The sequence below is a fragment of the Carettochelys insculpta genome, chromosome 16 (genome assembly GCF_033958435.1).
Source record: "Carettochelys insculpta isolate YL-2023 chromosome 16, ASM3395843v1, whole genome shotgun sequence".
NCBI classification, from domain to species: Eukaryota; Metazoa; Chordata; order Testudines; family Carettochelyidae; genus Carettochelys; species Carettochelys insculpta.
This window is the reverse complement of record NC_134152.1, coordinates 5,533,357-5,555,054: the sequence shown is the minus strand read 5'-3', so window position 1 is coordinate 5,555,054 and position 21,698 is coordinate 5,533,357. Positions and strand designations below refer to the sequence as shown.

The window sequence follows — 21,698 nt, the reverse complement described above, 5'->3', positions numbered from 1 at the left end:
AAAATGAGAGAACCCTATATCCCAGTCCACTATCACGAACCCATCATTACAGTGAAGCTGTGTAACCCCTTGGGGCCAGATGCAAAGCCCAGTGAAATCAATAGGAGTCTTTCTCTGGGCTTCAGTAGGCTTCTGGGCTGTAGAGATATCAAAATTCATTGTAGACATTCAGCCTGGGATCTTCCCCATTTGTTGGGTCCTGGAAGCCGAGCTCCAGACTGAACCTAGAGATTTAATACTTTCATGGTAACCCTGGTTTCCGAAGGTTTGGAACTGGATGGTTGTATTTTAGTGGTGCAAATGGCCTTGAGTTGCATATTCACGGTCTTTCAGGTTTAATGTACATTTTCTTAAAAAATGAGTGATAGGAGAATTACAGTAGCAAGTATAGGCCTCTGCTGAGGAAGGAGGGCCCTGTTCTTTAAGACACCAGTGCAAACAGTGAGACATACCCCAAAGAGCTTCCACTGTAAACAGACAAGACAGACACAAGCTGGGAGGAGAAGCAGAGGGACAGAGAGAAGATGGGACTTGTCTGGGTCACACAGCAGGTCAGTGTGAGAATGGGAGATAGCATCCAGGGCTCTCTGACTCTGACTTGAAGCCAGTGCTCTAGCCGTACTGCCTCCCTTTGTATTCCTGTGTGTCCCAGAAATAACATGGTCTTAAATCTCGACTGGACTTTTTCAGAAATAGACTAAATATAGTTCAGCCATCTTGATTTTTATGATAAAAGCATTCTTTGAGTTCATCTACTAAATAAGGGGCTTCACTGTCGGGCAGGGTTTTTTGTGGCCATTTATTTCTTTATGGATTTAAGCTGTTTATGCCCTCACTGAGATCCATGTGCAGTAGCTGCTTGTCACAACCCCTTCCCTAAGCTAAAAAAGCTCTACAATATAACCCAACTTCCTCCATTGATATTGCAGTTTGGTATACTGTGTGTGCCTCAGATAAAATCCATTGCCCAAAGTGCAGTCCTGTGCCAGGCCTCCCCAGATTTTGGAATGTCGCAGATCTTGGTGTGAGTGGTCTGGTTCAGGTCTGTCCTTAACCTGTGTATAATAGCTGTTCACATCTGGCATCTCCCACAGCACAGATTGGCTCCTAGCACTAAGCTGGTGTATTGGCTTAGTGCTGATTCAGAGAGAGGCACACCCCTTAAAACCTTTGCAGAATAAGTTTTATCTCAACTGAAGTATATAATCAGTCACTCTCCTTTTAGGGTTTCTCTTGTACTGCTTATCTCATTCACCCTGTATTTTGTTATGTCCAGGCAATGTGGTGTCCCAAGATGCTGAACATAGTCCCAACGCTTTAGCCCTCAGTGGAGATGGACGTCTCCTCGCCTTTGTGGGCCCCTCTAAGTACACTGTGACCATTATGGACGCCCACTCGCTAGATGAGGTAACTGGAAGGAAGTTGTCTTGATCCACAGGGAGCACAGAATAGGAGGGTGTTACATATTGTGTCACGCTTTGCCTCCCAATCCTGTACCAAATAGGATTGGACATGGCCCCTTTACGTGTCCTTCATCACATGGAAAACACTTCACGGTGCTTGCTGTGGCTGTTATTTCCTTCTCTTTGATGCTGCTGTGGGATGGAAATAACCAAATCAGTCTGTTTTCCTTCCACAATCTCATCCACCCTCATGGAGTGAGAGGTTAAGCTGCTGAAAAGCAGTAAGAAATCTTATAGCATCTGTCCTGTTTGAGGAAGTGTCTTGCTGAGTAATGCATGCTCACAATGCCAGCCCAGAGCCATCACTTCTTCAAGTAGCATGAGAAGATTAAAGGGAAAAGAGAGTGAAGTAAATTTTTCTTCTCCTTTAGCAGCCTCAGATAATAAAGCACCCGGGAAAATGGACTAAATATATCCTCAGATTGTGCAGAAATTCTTTAGGATTCCTTGCCATTTGGAGCACTTCTTGTGGAACCGTTCATTCCGGGAAACGTATTCAATAGCTTCTTGTTTCACAGCTACTGAAGATAGACGTTAGCATCCTGGACTTGGACAGCACCAGCCTGGACTCTGCTGTGAGAATCTGCTTTGTTCCCATGCCTGTTGGCCACCTCTTGGTGTCCACTTCCTCCAACAAAGTCCTTGTGCTTGATGCCAAAACAGGGCGCTTAGTCCGAGAGGTAAGGAACTTGGAAAGCAGATGCTTTGTGGTGTCTGGAATATCCCACACCTTCCACACCTCTTGCAAGCGAACACAAGTAGACATGGGACTCTGTGGTGCAGTCATGGCAGTCACAGACTTGTAAGAAAAACTAAGTCACCCTGATGAAGCTAATATGGTTATTCCCCAGAGAAGGTTAAATCTGTTTCGATCCTTCACACTCCTGTCACTCTGCTGAAGAGTATAATGTTTATCTAGACTGTTTGTCTAATGAACTTTGCCTTCCATGCACAGTTACAGAGTGATGTAGGATTGGAAGTAATTACAGATCTTCTGTGTCTGGAACAGCTAGGAATATTTGCCCCCTCTCTCTTATTGTTTGAGGTTTGTTTTTGTTTTTTAATCTTATCTGAAGAGGTCTATTCCTTTGAATAAACCCCTGTTTCCAGCTGGACATGGTAGACAATCTGTCCTTAGGTTTCTCTCTCTTTGTTGAGGCAGAGATTATGTCTGCTGATGGAAACAGCTGGTTCATCTAGCAGGTATGATGTCTTATCTTGTTCCCAGGTGTCTCGTGTGCACAAGCTGTCCTGTTCTTCATTGGCACTGAGTGAAGATGCCAGATACCTGCTGACTGCTGGTGACAGGGTTGTCAAAGTGTGGGACTATCAGATGCGGTTTGACATCAATTTTCAGGTATTTCACATAAGGGGAAAAATCAGTGGCACATCCCCTATGAATGCCACTTAGGCCTTCTGAGCAGCATGCAGTAGTGCAGCTAACCGCTTCCACATTGGTTTGTCAGTGGTCCATAGCCTTGATTAGTCCAGTCTTGAGCCAAGATTCCAAGTCATAATGGTGATAGTCTTGTCCACTGGGGTACATATGGAGAACATTAAACTCATTTCACTTAATAATAATGCTTAGTATTTCTGTAGCACTTTACTATCATAAAGTGATGCTCACCACATCCCTGTCAAGGACATAGATGGGCAAGTGTTTCCCCTCCTAAACCTGGAGCAACAGAGGTCAGTGAAGTGGCTTGTTTACACACAGGAGGTGGGCAGAGCCAGGATGAAGACTAAGGCCCTTGTGGTTTCCAGTCCCATGCTCGTTCCTCCAAAGCACTGTGACCTTATTAAAGAATAATTGCAGACCTGATGTATGCACCCTGAGGAGGTACATAACGGAGCCTGTGTTAGGTAGTTATGGACAGAATTTACCACTCCTGTGTATGCAGTAAGGCAGTACTCAGCAACCTTTCTCACCTCGTGGCGCACTTCAGAAGTCATTATAATTTCACAGCACGCCCGATATATGTAACCCAATCTTCTACCTCTCCTCCAGAGTCAGACACCTGCAGTCCTCCCCATTCCCCCAGTGTAACTTCATGTCAGCAACTCACTAGAGCCACAGCTGATGGTGCCCTAAAGCCACTGACACCACATGCTTCTCCCACCCACCAAGCGGTGGGGCGTGTGCTCAGGGCGTTGGACAGCACTGCTGGTGCATAACTCTGAGATGCACTAAGCGCCGCCTTCAGTGTGATTAAAGCATGATAGCGATAGAATGCTACTAAAGGGCCTTTTCTGGGAAGGCCCTTTGTCCCCTTATCTGTGCTGAGGAGAACCACGAATGGTGCAGAAGGCGTGCAAAGGTGGGCCAACTGAGCACTGGAAGTACAAGACGTGCCTGTGCTCTTCCTTTCCCCCAGGTGTATATAGGCCATTCAGAGCCAGTGCGACAGGTGGCCTTCACCCCTGACCAGCAGCATGTCATCAGCATTGGAGATGCCATTTTCCTCTGGGATTTCCTTGCTGTGTCCAGAGCGGAGTCACCCAAGGCTGAGTAAGAGAACTATAGTCCTTTATCAGAACTCACAGTCTTGGGAATGTTTTCTGTTGTTCCCCTCTCTGTCCTGTTCTCGCCTCGTTGTAATTCTCGGCTCATTACCTTTGCAGTGTTCATCGCTATGTTGAGTCCCTTGTGCCTGCCAGAGCTGGTGAGTTTCTCTTTCATCTTGTTATACGTTCAGACACGTTTTCCCAAAGATGTTTTCAGGACACAGGAGAGCCTTGAACTGGTTACAAGTGGGATTTTAGCTCCCTGGCCAAGAACACCAGGATGCTAAGAGCTAAGTCCCTATTCGTGCTAGGGATTAATCTGCAGTTTGAAATCATCAGCTGATTAATGTTTCCCTTTGTCACAGAGACAGCTGTTGGGGAGGGCCAGGGCAAAATGGGTCAGCCATAGGCTAGCATCTTCCACATCTCTTCTTCTTCTTTCTCTTCTCTGTTACCTTAGCCTGTCCTGCTTTGCTCTCTTTCCAGTCTCTTCCTGCTCACCTCTCCCTATCTCCCTTTTCTCTTCTCCAGAAGACAAAGGATAAGGCATCTATAAAATGACTTCATCTGGGTATGAGGAAGCTGGAGACCTGAGAATATTGGTAGTGCCATTGCCTCAGCCTGTTTTTCAGAGGAAATCAGAAGAAATTACTCAGCCCACTTTTCTATTCACAGAAACTAGCTCTGAGAAGCTAAAGGATTTTATATCCAGAGCCAATGAGAGACCCCGCCAATCAGCTCCTCTTCCATCTCTGGCCTCACCACCATGTCTGGACATCAGCTCTATCCACCAAGCAGGATGTGATGGTGAGAAGAGAAGAGAAGAAAGGGAATTCAGGTTTCATTAGGGAAAACTCTATAATTCAACACCTGCCCTGGCACCCTTCCCTCCACTTCTTCTTGTAGGTTGAGATGAGTGTCTCTGCATCTTTCTTTCCCAGCCTAATACTGTCTAGCAATTCCACATTTGCCCTTGCCCCCTGGTTCCATCTACTGAACAGCTGGCCCTACATTTCCAAGGATGCTGTGAATACCTCTGATCTCTGGCCATTGGGGGAATGCCCAGATTCTTTCCATGCATAACAGGAAGATCCTGCTTTGCTTTGTAACCTCTCTGTAATTGAACGAACAGCCATTCATAAGGTATACCCAGAGAGGTGCAGAATGACTCTTCTCTCCTTTCCACCAATGTTCCCTTGCAGATATTTTCTCTGAGTCAGATGAAGGGGAGGAAGCAGGTCTGAAAAGCAGCAGCAGCAGCCCTGCAGATGGCAACAAAGACCATTTGGCCATTACAGTGAAGGAGCCTGTTGAGAATGAGGAGCCTCTTGTGAGGCCCAAAGTGAGTCAGGCGTGTTCAAGATCTCCAAGTCACTCAGGAAATGGTAAATCAAGGGGTATTCTTGGCCTTTGAAGGGCCTTGCTCCCCAGGGGAGCATATTGAGCTTTCTCCTGCAAGACACCGTGCTTAGCAATGCAATAAATGAAGGAAGTTCCATGAAAGTATAGACACAAGTGGAGTGTATATGTTGCATGCTGTATGGTTTCTGTAGTAATACTGATGGCCTGCGCTAGGTTTCTGGGAGAATATGATTTAAACCACGAGATCAAATGCAGTAAATGGTCCTAGAGTTCTCAGGTGATATCTTTCTTCTTTTGGATGTTGGTTGCCACAAGAATAGTGTAAGGAAAATGTATTTTGGTCTCTGTGACCATTTGTTGCTTCTCTGTCTCCCTTTTAAGCATGCAGAAGTCCGTTCCACCAGGTGACCTCTCTCTGTTTTGAAGTTGTGCTTTCTGTTAAAGCTTTCAGTGTGTCTATTAATAGAAGTACAACTTCAAAGCTGCAGCAGCTTATAGCTAGCTGCCAGAGGCACGAAGCTGCCAGTGTATAAAGCCTCAGATGAGCTTTGTCAAAAAGCTTCCATTTAAAAGTAAGGCTGTGTCTCTCTCACTATAAAGTCCTGGTTTTCTGTTTGCTTGGCTTGGTCTCTCTCGTACAGATGCCCATAGTGCTCAGTGGGGTATTACTTTGAGTTTGTCACCCTGACAAAGTGTCAGAAAAAGGTTAGGAAATTTAATCTGCCATTACACCTGCTATGCTGGCATTTTCCAACCAGACAGATGAGAGGAAAATATATTTGTGCATCTCTGTGGCCCCGCACCTGGTGAAGCCGTTTGCACCTGTGCAGTGTGGGTGTGAATGTTACCTTCTCATTTGGCCATTTTACAGCTTTTTTGTACTGTTACAAATGACTGCACAAGGTGCCGGGCAATGGAGAATCCAGCATCTGTGCCTGTCCGTGTATGCACACCACCTCAGCATCCAGAAGGTTAGATAAAATAGAACATTGACATGGACCACTTCCATGAGCAAAATGAGGTTTATTATGTGTTCTGTGTTAGAACCTAGAAAAGAGACCAAGGGTCCTGAACCCCAGCAGTATATCCGCCCAGATTCCTACAGGCACTTTACTCCTCGCTTCAAAGCATCTGCACTTCCCAAGGTAAGAATTGCCCCAGTGCGAAGAGTCTGGCATGGAAGAGACTAGAAAAGGTTGATTTGGTTTGGTTTTCCTAATGTGGTTTCCTTTTTATACCTCCAGAAGCAGAAAAGACTTTATACCTTTCATGTTTTAGACACCCTTAGCATTACAGGTTGAACCTCTCTAATCCAGAGTGCCTTCATCCAGCAACATCCGTAATCCAGCCTGATTTTAGTTAGTCAGATAACCACTTATCATGGGGGTGGCCAAGTGTTTCATGGTCCCATAAAGTTTGTTTACAGCCATGAGTTGTGTCTCTGTGTTCTGTGCTGTAATTTAGCTGTAATTTACCCCTAAATGCCTTCTAAGAGCCCAGTAAGCAGCAGAAGTGTTGGTAATGTGCAATATTGACCTTCCGTGGTCCAGCAAATTCTCTCATTTGGCATCAGTCAAGTCCCACAGGTCCCAAATGAGAGAGGTTCAACCTGTAGTTTCACTTTCTGTTACGTAACAGATGAGTTTGCTATGCTCTTTCCGTAAGTGATTTAGGGTTAATTATATTCTTTTGCAAATACGCATTTTTTTTAATTCAAAAACGATTTAGTGTGCCAGTCCTACAGAGAGTTTGACAGCAGATGCCTTTCCAGCCTGCTGTACCAGCCCAATTCACGCCATGTAGAAAGTCCAAACTTACCCCTTCCTGTGGTTCAGCTTTCTTAGCCAACAAATCAGCAAGAACATAAATTTCAGCTCCGTTCACCTCCTCTGGTTTTGAAGCACCTACACTTCCTGCCTTAGCACCTCTCTCTCTCTCTCTCTCTCTCTCTCTCTCTCTCTCTCTCACTCACACACACACTCTCTCTCTCTCTCTCTCTCACACACACACACACACACACACACACACACACACACACACACACACACGAGATCCCCTGTCCCTGAGAGCTGCTCCTTCCTCTCGTATCGCTAAGTGGAGAAAATAAGCATCTCTGTCAGAGAATCAGCAGAATCCATTTAACCCTTTCCCACAATGATTAGCACCTACGTCCGGGGTGGAGTGTTTTAGGGGAACTCCCACTAATCATTACGAGATGCTTGTTTATGTATTTGGAAGATCATAGAGGTCTGGTTTGTCTGGTGTGGGTTTCACTGTTTGTACATGCTCTGTGGGTGTGCAGTAACTCCTGTAGAAGTATTGAGAGTTGAACTGAAACAGAGAATCTTGTCAAACATGGCCTTAGACCAGCATCTGTTTTCCTTACAGAGTGTCTCGTATCCTCCAGCCGGTAAGGAGGGCCTGAAACTAAAGGCAGTCATTGGCTACAATGGGAATGGAAGGGGGAATATGGTCTGGAACCCAGACACAGGTATTATAGGGCTGTGGCTTCAGGGAAGTGTGTATATGTGCCCCAGCACGTCTGTAATGGCATGTCAAATGTACAAACCTATGGTCAGATGAGTTGAATAGTCTTGTTGTCGTGAGAGCTTCACTCCACCAGTTTATCTTTGACCCATTTTATGTGGTACCAGCAAGTGCAGCTGATACAGACATATTGAAGAATCCTGTTAGCAAAGTAATGTCCAGCCCTCCTTGTTCAGCTCATTTGGTGGCAGAGAAGAGAGCTGGTTGTTTTATAGGCCCTCTTGTGCCTTTGTGACAGAGCCGTTGTGAACCCAACGTGTAAGCTGTGTTAGATGGAGCTGAAGATGCAGAAGAGCCTTTTTCCACCAAAGTCACAAGAACAGAGATTTCTACCTTTTCTCATTTCCTGGTTAGAAGGCCACCCTCTGGCCTATAATGGAGCATCAGTTAACTCCGAGGCATTCTGGATAGAAGAGTTAATTTCACTTCTTTAATTATGCTGTGTATGTTAGACTCTGTACACAAGGCCTCTATGCAGACCTCTCCTGATCTCATATCCCTCCTCTTCACGCTGCACCTACTAGGTTTTTTTGCCTATACCTGTGGCTGCGTGATTGTGGTGGAAGACCTGCACTCAGGATCACAGCAGCATTGGCTTGGCCACCCTGAAGAGATTTCTACTGTAGCTGTCAGCCATGATGCCCAGGTATGACTGTCTCCTCCCCTCCTGGAGAACCTCGGCTCTGGCTGTATGTACCATTTGTCTTTGACTGGATGGACTTTGCTGAATGAGCTCCTTTGTTTAGCTCTTTCTTCTTCTACTTGAGCTGCCCCTCTCGCCCACTACATAGAGAATCTGGGTTTTGGAGTTAATGTGCGTTCTTATCCACATGCTGCTCTTGCAGGTAGCTGACATTTAATGCTGTGTGTAGGTGTAGCTGCACTCTTCTCATATGGTGCGTTTTTTCATCAAGTGTCCCCATCTTTATGAATCTGTAGAGCTTTCCTCTTGCCCTCTATACGAGTTCACTTCTGGTGAGTGGCTACCAAGGGCTTGTAGCTTCTGGTAGAATACCTATGCAATTGTTCTGTTGAGTTCCCAGTGGCGATGTATTGTTTCACCAGGTTCTTGCCTCTGCATCTGGTCAGGGGAATGGAGACTCCCGCTGTCAGATACGCATCTGGAACATACAGGACGGGACTTGCCAAAAAGTAATTTTCCATCATGAGACCCAAGTACAGGCCATGGCATATTCTCGTGACGACAGGCTCCTTGTGACATTAGGTAAGTCATCCTCACCTGCAAGCTATGAGCTTGTGTAGGGTGTCTCCAGGGCAGTCAGCTAATATAGAGAAGTCACGGAGGGAATGGTATACACAAGGCAGGTAGGTGTAATTAAGTCACTTGGGACATAGAGTTAGGAGGTCACGTTACTATGACATGGTCACTGGGTGTCTCAAGAATGTACACACGGGGGGATAGCATTTTGGTGACTCTTCTGTGTAAGATCACCAAGTTGGTAGTACATTTTTAAATAAAGAGAGTTCACGTTTAAGTTGTGTCTCTGTTAAACTGTGAGTGGGTGTGAATTCTGATTAATTTACTATGGAAATGTACAATGTGTGTGAAATTAAAGTGATATCCTGAAGTCCTTACAGTCTCGCATGTCATTTGTAGGGGACTACAGCGACCGGACCCTTGCCCTGTGGAACGCCCAGACTTACGATCTAATGTCATCTACCCGTTTCTCAGAACCAGTCCATGAGGTGGCCTTTAACCCTCTTTCTGCTAGTGAACTTGCCTGTGTAGGGAGAGGAGCAATGACTTTCTGGCTAATGGAGGAGCAGGCAGGTGACATCAGCCTCAAGGTATGTAGAATCATAGAAGCGTAGTACTTCCTAACCATAATTCTATCCACCAAAGCAGGTCTGCAAACTTTATAAGTGTAGTCCCTGTGCTGTTACCTACAAATTGATGAAGATATTGAAAAAAACTGCACCCAGACATGATTCCTGCAGGTCCCCAATTTTGTCTGAACCATCAATAACTACTTTCTGGGAACCATTTTCCAACCAGTTTTGCACTCACCTTATGGTAGCTCCAACTGGGTTCATATTTTCCTATTTTATTTATGAGACGGTCGTACAAGACAGTGTCAAAAGCCTTACTAAAGTCAAGATACCGCACGTCCACCCCTCCTCCCCATCCACAAGGCTTATCACTCTGTCAAAGAAAGCTGTTAGGTTGGTCTGACATGATTTGTTCCTGACAAATCCATGGTGACTGTTACTTATCACCTCATTATCTTCTGGGTCTTTGTAGATTGAACATCTGAAACTCCTGTCCCTCTTTGTCAGGCTTTGCCTTCTCTCCTGTTAAAGCTCTCACATTAACACATATCAAGGGCTTTGCCCTTACAGGCCCTACTAGTGGTGACTGGTTTTCAGTTATTGCTAAAGTGTTGGCTGAATTAACTTAGTTTGAGGGGGTAGCTTTTAAGAATAAACTTATCCATGATCTTTCTGACTCCACTGCTTTTTGTTGTGTGGCAGATTCATAGAGCTCCCATCCCTCATATGGTAGGGCTGGTGGAACTGACATCTCTCTGCTACAGCTCCAACTACCTCCTTTATAGTGGGACCAATGCAGGACAGATCTGTGTTTGGGACACACAGACCAATCGCTGTTTCCTGACGTGGGAGGCTGACGAGGGTGAGATTGGTAAGTACAGATGCTCCTGGCTCCTGAGGGGTTGCGTCTTAAATGCCGCTGAAACTCAAGAGTAAATAAGAGTCTTGACTCTGTTGGGCCATGATTCCAGTGGCTTCTTGGTGGTCAAATGCTGAGTCACAGGCAGGTGCTAGAATTGACTGGAGGTGGATTCATGCCACAGCTGGTACTGTCTGCCCCCTTCCTGTGCAGTTGCTCAGGGGCCTGGGTTTGGCTCCAGCTTCTAGAAATCTGAGTCGCAAACGAGGCCTGGAGTTCAAACCCCAGGAGCGATTCCTCCTTTTCCAAACGTTTCACGGCAAACTTAGGAGAGTGTCATTCCCTTTGCAATGCTCAGCAAGTGTGGGTATGAATGTAACATTAACCACTTCCATTCTGGTGTCCTAGGTGTGCTGCATTGTTGTGGCAATAGGCTGGTCTGTGGCAGCAACACCAAGCGAATCCGACTGTGGTCAGTGGCAGCAGTGCCAGAGCTGAGGATGAAAGGGTCTGATGCCAGGTGAGGTGGTTCGTGTATACAGTGTCTAACTCAGACCTGCAGAGAGATTTGTTCGGAGATACACAGCTACTCAGTCCACACTCTGGCCCTACCTTCTCCTTCCTCTTGTACTCCCTGCAGTCAATGCGCGGTATCTTTTCATTTGCAGAGATAGGCTTTTGACTGGTGTATGCAGTTGCTTCTACTTGTCAGTGAATTCTGGGCTCCTCCTTTAAATTCCTGTGACTCCCAGTTCATTCAGCCTGGATTTTCTTGGAATTCAAGGTGGAAATGTCTAGCTTTTTCTTTCTAATCTTTGTTCAAAGTGGTTGGGTCTACAACTTCTGTAGTCCTCTTTGTGTATGCCTGTGACAAGCCCAAGTATTACATTGTTTGAACCAGACCCAATGTACATTTTCTTAAGTGGTGTATTTTAGCATATGCCAATAGGTATTTAATCCTCGGCAGGTTTAAAGAATATTCCATCTCCTTTACTGATCATGTCACTAGTGATAGACATTCTTGGGAGTGAAAATGTTTGTGTTTACCTCGCTTGATCTCTGTCGAGGGATTTGTAAAACCTCTCGGCAGGAAAGCGTACTGAATTTGCTTATTCTGTCTTGGAATATTGCATCCTGTGCTGCCTTTTGCACTATTTTCAGTAAGTCTATCCCAGCATGATATGTGGCCACTATCATCTTTAGGATGGGAGTTATGGCTCTTAGCATGCAATCTGCCATCCTGACCTGAGCAGCGTTGGATCTCTAGTCTAGTCTCTAGATTGTACCTCTTTGTTTGTCTTACATTTTTATAAGGCGCCTGTCACCGTGGCATCTAAGCATCCTAAAGGCATGCTCAGTTGCAATATTCTCTGTTTTGTTGTATGTCCTGTGAACTGTTAACGTATCCCTCAGCTGCGCTAAGCTTCAATACGCCACTCAAATTCTGAAATTCCAAGGAGGAAACCTTCACTCAATTCCTTTCCTCTGTTTTCCTGTCAAGACTTGTAACTCCTGTAGAATGACTCCAGCAGGAAGCCTGCTGTACAGTCAGTCTTTTGTCATGTTGTCATCGGTCCCAGCCTTATGTAAAACTGTTACTTTTGCTCTTCCACTAGCATATTACCGTAACAAGACAATACCAAGCTAATGTGTCTGCTCTGCAGTTCAGGACTCTTGCATATGCTTTTGGCTGGTTGGAAAACCAAGTCAGCCTTAGATGTCTTGTTAAACTAGACCATTTAGACACCTAGCCTGTTTATAGTGAAAGCATTTGATGAATAGATTTTTGTGTGCCATCTCTTCTCTTTTCCTAACTTATTTTTTGTGTGTAAAATATTTTGGATCAAATTAAGGAGGCACAGTGCATGATCAAAATAATCCTCCTAGAGCTTCTTTCCTTTTTCCTCCAGAAAGATGGTTATGCTGTAGACTTAAAGGTAGTCACAAGCTGTCGTTTCAATGAGCCCCTCACTGTAGTTTTTAGGTGCCATGTATGTCGCTGTGGATGACCATGTTATTTTGCAGGCATTCACATGAAAGTGGGGTAATAGCTGTCCTCTACTAGCTAAAGGACACAGCTTGTTGTTTTGTTTATGTCACTCTGGACTCCACTTTCCCCCAGGTCTAGCTCGGTCCTTTTGGAACACGAGATGACCTTGGATGGGACAATAGTCAGTGCAGCCTTTGATGACTCTCTGGATATGGGAATCGTGGGCACCACTGCAGGAACACTCTGGTACATAAACTGGGCAGAGAGCACCAGCATCCGACTAATCAGTGGGCACAAGAATAAGGTGAGAGGGTTTGGAAGAGGGGTGCCTATTCCATAAGGAGACACACGTTCCAAGTGCCATCTGAGCCTGACGTGCAATGCACTTAGAGGGTGCTCACGTCGCAGAAGGGCTGGCTAGTCCAGCTGCAAGAAATCACGCCACTGGAGTGTTGACTACTATTTATTAGGCACGGATGAAAGTGCTGTCAATATAGGCAGTGGGAACGAGTGGAGAGCACCGGGCTGTGTCTGGAGAGAGACTGCCACCGGCTTGCTGGGCAAGTCATTTCACTGCCTTGGTTTCCCCATCTGTAAAATGGGAATGATGATACTGATCTCTTTGGTACAGCACTGTGAGGTCTATGGATGAAAAGTGCTATAGATGAGCTAGGTCATACTCTCTCTGCCCAGAGAAAAAGATGATCTTGGGGTGAAAGCAGAGGACTTAAAAGCCAGGGAATCTTGAGTTCTCTTTCCTGTTTTGGTGCAGACATCCTGCATGACCTTGGTCAGGTCAGTTAACTGCTCTGTGTCTGTGCCCTGTAGGTAAAGAGGGGCGGTTCTGAGGCATTGTCACAGAACCTTTGGGGCTTAATTTATGTAGCATATTGGGACCTTAGAAGAAAGGCACTCCAGAAGTGCACTGTTCCTCATTTGCTAGAACTCTCTAATGAGTAAAGTGGTCTTTTGTCCAGAATACCAGAAGATGCGTCTGAAGAGTCTCAGTCTTTATGCTCTGTTGCACTACAGCTGTGTCACCAAAGGAGGGTTTCCCTAGCAGAAGAAGGGGAGGCTAGTTTGGTAATTGGGTTTGGAGACTTCCCTTGCCAGGCCTTTATTATAAAGCAACCAGTCAGAACTTTGCAGTTAGGGTTCTATGTTTCCATTATCACCCCCACTAATGTTAATTATCCCCATTCCCCATCTTCCTTTAAAAATTCTTCCTTCCCCTCTGAAATGGCTTGTGTGCCGTTTCCTTCTACAGGAGACTTGGTTGGGGCAGGATAGGCTATGGGGCATATGTGCAATTCACTTAGGCATTTGTGGAGCGTCAGAGCCTTTGTTGCTGCAGGTGAACGAAGTGACCTTCAGCCCCGGAGAGTCTCACTGCGCCACGTGCGGGGAGGACGGCAGCGTGCGAGTTTGGTCTCTGGCCAGCCTCGAGCTGGTGGTACAGTTTCAAGTGCTGAATCAGGTAATCGGTCAGCGTATGCCAATATCCTCTGTTGTCTTGGTAGCAGCCACTGCCTGTTGTGGTGGGATCTGTCTGAATGAATGAGAGTTGGGAGAAATATGTGTAACTGCAGGGTTTAGTATGAAATCTGTGTAGATTAGTGGCACTCCCATGCCTTTGCTGTGGAGGAGTAATTTATGCACACCCCCATGGAACATCCTTCTTCTTCTCCCCATGTGTTTAATCTTGTTCCTTTGCAGAGCTGCCAGTGTCTGGCCTGGAACCCTGTCTCCCTCACACGTGGTGGGGCTGAGGGTCAGCATGTTGTGGCAGGGTACAGCGACGGCACCATCCGTGTGTTCAGTATTTCAAGGACCGAGATGGAACTGAAAATGCACCCTCACTCTGTCGCACTGACTGCAATTGCTTACTCTGCTGATGGTGAGATCCCAATACGTTGGTGCTGCTTCAAGGAGCGTAGTTTGGCTATGCAGATCAGTTTCTCTGGGCTTGAAGGAGACAGGTCTAACCTCCAGCCACTCCAGATCCTGGTGGCCCTACCAAGGCCCCAGGCCAGATTTGGAGTTGGAGAACTGAAGTCAGGGAAGCTGTTCCATTCCACATCAGCTCTCTATCTGGCGCCCTGTCATCCTGGGTATGCCACAGGCCAGGAGCTCAAGGACTTGGCAAAGAATAAACTTTCTTCTGCTCAAAACCCACATCAACTATTTTTTGGAATCAGTGTCCTCTCATCTCACCTTTCTTCTCTCACACCCATGACCAGATCCTTCCAGCCCCAGCACGTGCTCAGAAAGCCGGAGTCAGGCACTCCTGCAGGCTTCCCCTTTCAGCCTTTTCTCCCTCTACAGGAAGTTGATTAGCTCTTTCCTCTTCCCCGTCTGCAGGAGAAATCATCTTGTCTGGAGGCAAGGATGGGCTGATGGCTGTCAGCAGCCCTCGGACTGGAATGACCATTCGGGTCCTCATTGACCACAAGGGATCCCCCATCACTGTCATCCAGTGTACAAAGAAACAGGTGAGGCCTGAGCCCAGCTGCCATGGCACTCTTACGCTAGAGCACTGTGCCCATACTCCACAGCCACAGAAGATGCCGATGTGGGGACAGATTAATTTCTGAACTGCTTTGTTTATTGTCCCTCTACACCAAGGGTAGGCAATAATCTGATGTGGGGGGCGGGGCACTCCAGAAATTTGCTAAGTGGTCAAGGGCTGCACTCTTCTGTTAAATTAATGGAGGAAGGGTCAGATCTGGGCTGGAGGTTGGTGCAGAAGGGTGCTTGGGGTGGGGGATCAGGGTGCAGGAGGGGATGTGGGGTTTGGGTGAAGGAGGGAGTTGTGATGGGGTGCAGGAGATGATTCTGACCTGGAGGAGGAGGTGGAGGGGGAGATGCATGTTGTGGCCAGGGCAGGGATTGGGTGTGGGAGGTGGGTATGGGTGCAGGACCAAAGGTGCAGAGTGTTTGGGTTGTGACCTTGGGCAGGGGTGCAGGAGGGGACAGCAGAGTGTTGGGAGGCGGGAGGATCTGGGATGCCAGGTGCAGACTCTAGCCAGGAGACACTAAGCCAGGCAGCTCCTGGCAGGCTCCCTATTTCCCACGCACCCACACGCCGTTCGAAGTGGCTGGTTATGGGGCCGTGAGCCCCTGGCAGGGGTGGTGATCACGGTACTGCCTGGGCTGCAAGCACAGCCCTGGCAGCTCCTTTTACTGGGCTTCCAGCCAGCAGGAGCTGCAACATTGTGCTGCGGGCGTGGGGAACGTGCGAAGAACCCGTGCCCGCTTCCCGCCTGGGGCTCGTGGCGCACAGAGCAAATGGCCCCCCAGCTGGCCACTTAGAGCAGAGTGTGGGGACACAGCAGGCAGGGAGTCAGCTTGAAGCTCCCGCTGGGCCATGGGATGGTAATGGCGGGACAGATAGGTCAACGGGCCATATTTGCCTGTCTGCTCTGCACATTTTCCTCCCCCCGCCCAGGCCACCTCCACAGTACCCTGTGTGGTTTGTTTAGGAGTATCTTTGGCGGTTAAGTATGCTAGGGTGAATTAGTAGTATGGTGCACACACAGTTGTTCGGTCCTCAGCTTCCTACCACCCGGGGAGCTGCGTGTTCACCTGCTGCTGTTCCCTTGCTACCAGAAATACAATTTGAAGTTCCTGAGAACTCACAGAGGAAGTATCTCCCACTCACTGTGCCTGTGGAATGGGAGAGGGAATTTGGTGCTTTTATATAAAGGAGACCATGATAACATTGGCTAGAACCAGCACAGTGAGGTTAGAGGCTACATACTCTCTGCCAGTGAATCGCCTGTAGCAACCCTGTTCCTTTAACCTTGAGCGTAGAGAAAATTATGCCACAAACTGCTGTGTCATTTTGATGTGTATGGACCTCTACTGAGTGCCAGTCTGAGTCACCAAGTCTGTTTCACTTGTGATAAAAGAGATTTGAGCACAGTTCTTCAGATGGGAAAATCTAGTACGTTAATCATCTGCCATCAATCCACTCGTCCCTAAGATTTTAGCGCCGATGAAGTTTTGCCTTGTGACAGTCTACTAGTTTTCAGCTTTACTTGATACTTCCTCTGCTGTGTTATTGCTTTGTCAGTGCCCTCGTAACTGTGCTTTTGTGTTGTGTAGTACCACGACTTTGGCACTGAAGGTGGTGAACTCTGGTTGGCTGCAAGTTCAGATCGACGTGTCAGTGTCTGGGTCTCCACCTGGCTGAAGGATAAATGCGAGCTCATTGATTGGCTAAGCTTCCCAGCTCCTGCAAGCCCCGAGGTAAGATTAAACCTTACTGACTTTGCAGTGTCTACATTCAGCACCACAGCGAAAGCCAGTAGCGCAGATACTTCAAACCCACTTGCACCAGTACCTGTTTCTACTTGTGCAAGGTTTATGTAGGAACCTTTAACCACCAAGGTGTGTGTTTCTAAATAGAACCATATGTGCTTTTGAATCTTCCTTAAGAAGTAGATCTGCTATATGAATGCAGCGTTGCGCAACTACGGAAAGGTTCTTTGCTTAGTAAGCCATTCCAGTCAAAAAATTAAATTTACAAATAGTTGGTATCTCTGTGCTATGTAAATATAAAGATAGGATTTTTCTGACTATATATTTTCTGACAAGGTCAGCATACAGAGAGAGAGCTGATCACAGGTGTTCTGCTAACTGGGTTGCTGAGAAGTAGCATTAATGTACTGATCTAATAGCCTCAGTGGTTGCATAGGTTCATACAGCTCAGGTATGTCATTTCCAATTCTTCCTTATTTACAGAACACCCTAAGTGTATGCACTTGACAGATGCTTAGCCAAAGTCTCTGACCAGAACTTATGCCCCAAATTAGGTATAAGATGTAGGACAACATCTGAGATACGATACAGTGAGGAGATTGATGTAAGGAAGCTTTGGGAAGGAAGGGGCAGAATGGAAGTGGTAGCTGAAGCAGCAGCACATCAGACTATCTACCTTAAGCTCAAGCAGTTTGTGGATACCACACTGGCAGATTCAGCAATAAGTTCAGTTATACCATTTGAAGCAGTTTCTTTTAAGAAGGGAGCCTGGCGCACTGTGCAGGCGATGGGCTGTCCAGTTGAGTTTTCACCACCATGAATTGAAACAAGTTTTACTGTTTCAACAGGACTGGTGTCCAGTACCAGGGAGAAGATCTTTTAGCAAATTATTTTCACTCCCTGAGAAATCGACCATCTTATCCGTATCCCTAAGCTGCTCCAATATCTGCCTTTGGGGGCATAAATGATACTGGTAATATTTAGCAATTTAGACCTTGCTTCTGTCGTATGATCCTACCACATGCGACCCAACCACAATATGCAGCCGAGACTCTCATTTGGTGCCAGGTCGATATGCATTTGTTCTTCATTTGTTAGCAGTGAGCACATCTGTATTGGAATGCAGCCTAAGAACGTGGGAAGGTTCCTCTGCAAAATTAATGCCATGGTGCAGTAGGTCACAAGCGCCTACTGCAGACATGCCCAAAGAGGAAATCCTGACTCGCCTGAGCACTCTCTCTTTCCCAGCATGCCTGGCCTTGTGAAATAAGTGGGGAAAAGTTAGCACTAATGTTGCCCCTTTTTGTTTCCCTTCCTAGACCCCTGGCAGCCTTCCTCCTAGTCTGGCAGCTTTCTGTCCTTGGGACAATGGTACTTTGGTGTACGTAGGCTTTGGGATGCAAAAGGAGACCCTCTTTTACAGCCTGCGCCAGAAGCAGGTATGCAGTGCCTTCTCCCTCCAACCTGCTTTCTTCAATGGGGCAAGTTCACGGGAGGTGTTTCAAACTGCCACCAACTCCTCTGCACTGATTTCAGAAAAGTGGCATTTACTTATGTCACAGAGTCCAGCTGAGCTCATGGTGAGCAACATACAAGAAAAATAGAGAGGATAAAGGGATGCTCCTCTACCGTAGCTTTGGAAACCTAAAAGCCAAACAGATGTAGCCTGGGGATGCTGCAATGAAAAGCAGTCATGATGCTGTAATGTCACCAGTCTCTGATGTGGGCCAGCAGTTGAGCAGTTGAACTAGAATGAGCAAAACACGGTGCACGTCTGTGGTGTGTCAGGATGGGGATGGTAGAGTCTGCCTAACAAACAGTTAATTGCACCAGCTTTCCACTCCGAGAAACTTCTCTAAATCTGATCTGGGTCACGAATGCATAGCAGGGGCTGCTGAGGCCCCAGATTGAGCTGCATGCATGGAGCTTGCAAAGCACCTGGTGTCTGTCTCTTGCTTTCGTGAACATTAATATTTTTGAGGTAGTTACTTTTATTGGACCCGTTTCTGGTTCTGAAAGTCTTAAGTCTGCACTGACGACAAAGCGCAGGGCCACTTCCTGAGCGGAGAGGGTGCTGTTGAGCTGCCAGTGTCGCTGACTTGTCAGCGGGCTTCCAACAGAGTGGTAGGGAACAGTTCTGTTCCGCTGCGCGTTACTTTCAAGGAGCCGGTGTCAGCGTTTCTCTCTCTTTTGTGCAGGTCGTTGAAAAGATCCCCTTGTCGCACTTCGCCATGTCGCTGAGCCTGTCTCCAGCAGCACGCTTCTTAGCTGTGGGCTTCAATGGTAAGTGTCCAGAGGGCATCCTGACCTCAATGGGGCTACCTCCTTCCTGGCATGCTGCCAGCAGTGGCTGCACCAGGAACACCCATTCCCCTTGATTTTGTGAGTGTCTCTGCACAGACAACTGAGTCTTAGTTCTGGCCAAACCCGTTCCAGCACACCCCTTCTTTATGTGGAGGTACTGCCTGTGGGATGCAGGGAGTTTCCTCGCTCCAGCAGCAGGCTGTTTAAGCCAGCAGAAAAAAGCCATCATGGAATCCCATGGTTGGAAGCTGAAGCTAGATAAATTTAGACTAGAAATAAGGCAGTTTTGTTCACAGTGCAGGTAATTAACCACAGGTTGTGGTGGATTCTCCGTCTCTCTGAATCAAGACGAGGGCTTTGTGAAAGAAATGCTGTAGCTCAAACAGATTTGGCTGCAGGAATTACTAGCTGAAACTTTCAGCCCCATGTTATGCAGGAGGTCGGGCTAGATGAGCATCTTGGTTCCCTCCTGGCTCTAAACTTTATCCAGCTGTGTCCTCCTCCTCCTCCTTGAGAACATCTCATTAAACTGTCTCCTTGTCTATACGTTTGCCAGGAAAGCTGTAAATGACGCAGCAGCAGCTCTATGCGCACGTTCCGCAGCATATGTTCTGTGACCTGCCAGCCTGACTCACAGCATGGCGCTGCCAGCGTCACACCCCCTCATACTGATTACCACCTACTAATTACCTGCTTGCTTCTGTCAGCAACCCTTCTACATCTCGCAGCTGATCAAGGAGCGGTGTCAGTGTGTGAGGGAAGGTTTCCTTACAAACTCAGGGCAAGATGGTAATTATCAGTAAACAGAGCTAAACAGAATAAAACAGATGAGGGTGGGAGCGTTTGCCTTGTATGCAAAGAAACTGCCTTCAGTTCTTATTCCTGCTGACTCCCCCATCCCACAAGCACCCATCTGTGGGTCTTCTATGCATGTCTATGGGCGCAGGGTAAGTGGCTCAGTGCTGCAGTTTTTCAACCCTGACCCTGGTATATCAAACAGCAGCCCAGCACTGCTGGCTTTCCTATATGACAAAGGGAGCGGGTCAATTTCAAAGGCTGGTTTGTGGCTGTGCTTGCTCCACAGAGCGCGTACTGAGGCTGATTGACTGCACGACGAGAACAGAACAGGACTTTGTGGGGCATGATGACTCCGTTCACCTCTGCAGATTCACCCCGTCAGGCAAACGCCTCTTCACAGCTTCCTACAATGAAATCTTGGTGTGGGAGATAATGAACTGGTGAACTGAGCGAACTTGGCTCTTACCAGAGTGAAGAGAGGTTTTCTAAACAACCCTTTTACTCCAGCATGATTTGAGAAAGCTAAATTGAGAAGAGAGAGGTCTGCAGCTGTCTCAGCTAGCCACTCAATAAGTCTGATCTAGACCTTGCAATCCTCAGTCGCTGCTGGGTAGTGATCCCCTTACAGTCTCTGCCAGCCATTTCATTCCAGTTCACAGAGCACAGCACCCAAACTAACCAAAAACTGGGGTTGACTGGTATTCAGTCATCTAATTCTGCTTTAACATGCAGCCTGACTTACAGGGTGTGAAATGAATGTGAGGTCTTAGTGGACAGTATCCGAATCAGAAAGGGCACCCACATCGTTGGTACCTTCTTGGAAGCCTAAGCAGAGGCTGAGAATTGAAAGGAGCACAAAGACTGGATGCCTCACCCCCACTCAGAGGGGGCCACCAGCTTGGGACTAACGAACACTACGTCGTCAGGGAAGGTTTTGCTGCCACTTTGTGCTGTGTTCTGAGGTTAAATAGAGAACACTCTCCAGGGCTGTCAAGCCAGCATCTTTCACTCACTGTTATCCCTTGCGAAAGAGAACATCCCCCCAGGTTAACGAAAGACATGGCTGTACCTTGGCCCCTCTGTTCTCGTGGCCCTTCAGGGTTGTAATTCCCAAGTTCCCTGTGGGCAGCTGTCTGCCTACCCCACCTGATGCAGACACATGGTCTTTTTATTTATAAATTATCTGGAGCCAATGACTCCGAGTGCCATTTTGTATGTAACATAGCATCGATTTTTATTGGGAAGAGTTTTGTATTGGAGTTTGTAAGCTGTATAGTTCTTAAATAAAGCTGTTGGGTTGATTTTCTGGCTGGTTGGTTCACTCTGTTTTCTCGACTTTCCTACAGCATCTGTAGTAGGATCATCATGTCACAATGCAGAGATGCTCCACCAACTGCTCCCCCCCGTACCCCGCTGGCTGGTTATTCCAAAAAGCGTGCCCGTTACATCTTTCACTTTGTAGCTCGGAACTGAACGAGGGGGGCCTGCCCTCAGATTCAAATCTAATAAAGCCGGGCCTCTGTCATCCTCTTGCTGCTCCTTTGCAGCTGCAGTCCTGGATATTATGTCTAAATTCTTTTGCTCTGTGAATTGAAAGGAGGTACAAATGTGTCACTCACCTGGAGAAATTACCTGAAAGCTGTAATTCTGCTTGGGTTCACCAGAGGTAATAAAGAGTAACTTTGGCTCTGGATTTACACTGGTGTAACTGAGATCAGAATCTGCCCACAGGCTCCTGCTGGCTGAGCTGTTTCTAAATCATACGGATGGTGAGCGAGGAGGGTGCGAACACTAGGCAGCAATTCTCAGCTTTATG

The 21,698-nt window shown here is 47.0% G+C and overlaps 1 protein-coding gene across 2 annotated transcripts in view; it reads left to right on the top strand.

Moving 5' to 3' along the window:
• The window catches only part of WDR90 (WD repeat domain 90), a 46,088-nt gene extending 24,898 nt beyond the window's left edge, over nucleotides 1-21,190 (top strand). Inside the window, exons 22-43 of one of the 2 annotated variants that reach the window (XM_075010816.1) lie at nucleotides 1,277-1,407; nucleotides 1,982-2,143; nucleotides 2,692-2,820; nucleotides 3,839-3,972; nucleotides 4,086-4,126; nucleotides 4,644-4,775; nucleotides 5,171-5,353; nucleotides 6,375-6,475; nucleotides 7,719-7,821; nucleotides 8,402-8,523; nucleotides 8,943-9,102; nucleotides 9,496-9,686; nucleotides 10,371-10,539; nucleotides 10,936-11,047; nucleotides 12,650-12,821; nucleotides 13,872-13,994; nucleotides 14,234-14,414; nucleotides 14,879-15,009; nucleotides 16,625-16,768; nucleotides 18,100-18,219; nucleotides 18,979-19,063; nucleotides 20,169-21,190. In XM_075010816.1, coding sequence (XP_074866917.1) covers nucleotides 1,277-1,407; nucleotides 1,982-2,143; nucleotides 2,692-2,820; nucleotides 3,839-3,972; nucleotides 4,086-4,126; nucleotides 4,644-4,775; nucleotides 5,171-5,353; nucleotides 6,375-6,475; nucleotides 7,719-7,821; nucleotides 8,402-8,523; nucleotides 8,943-9,102; nucleotides 9,496-9,686; nucleotides 10,371-10,539; nucleotides 10,936-11,047; nucleotides 12,650-12,821; nucleotides 13,872-13,994; nucleotides 14,234-14,414; nucleotides 14,879-15,009; nucleotides 16,625-16,768; nucleotides 18,100-18,219; nucleotides 18,979-19,063; nucleotides 20,169-20,326 — 2,984 coding nt within the window. In that variant the 3' untranslated portion in view covers nucleotides 20,327-21,190. Of the gene's footprint in view, nucleotides 1-1,276; nucleotides 1,408-1,981; nucleotides 2,144-2,691; nucleotides 2,821-3,838; nucleotides 3,973-4,085; nucleotides 4,127-4,643; nucleotides 4,776-5,170; nucleotides 5,354-6,374; nucleotides 6,476-7,718; nucleotides 7,822-8,401; nucleotides 8,524-8,942; nucleotides 9,103-9,495; nucleotides 9,687-10,370; nucleotides 10,540-10,935; nucleotides 11,048-12,649; nucleotides 12,822-13,871; nucleotides 13,995-14,233; nucleotides 14,415-14,878; nucleotides 15,010-16,624; nucleotides 16,769-18,099; nucleotides 18,220-18,978; nucleotides 19,064-20,168 lie in introns of those variants that run through there. The other variant, XM_075010818.1, reaches the window with a different exon arrangement.
• The last annotated feature ends 508 nt before the right edge of the window (nucleotides 21,191-21,698 follow it).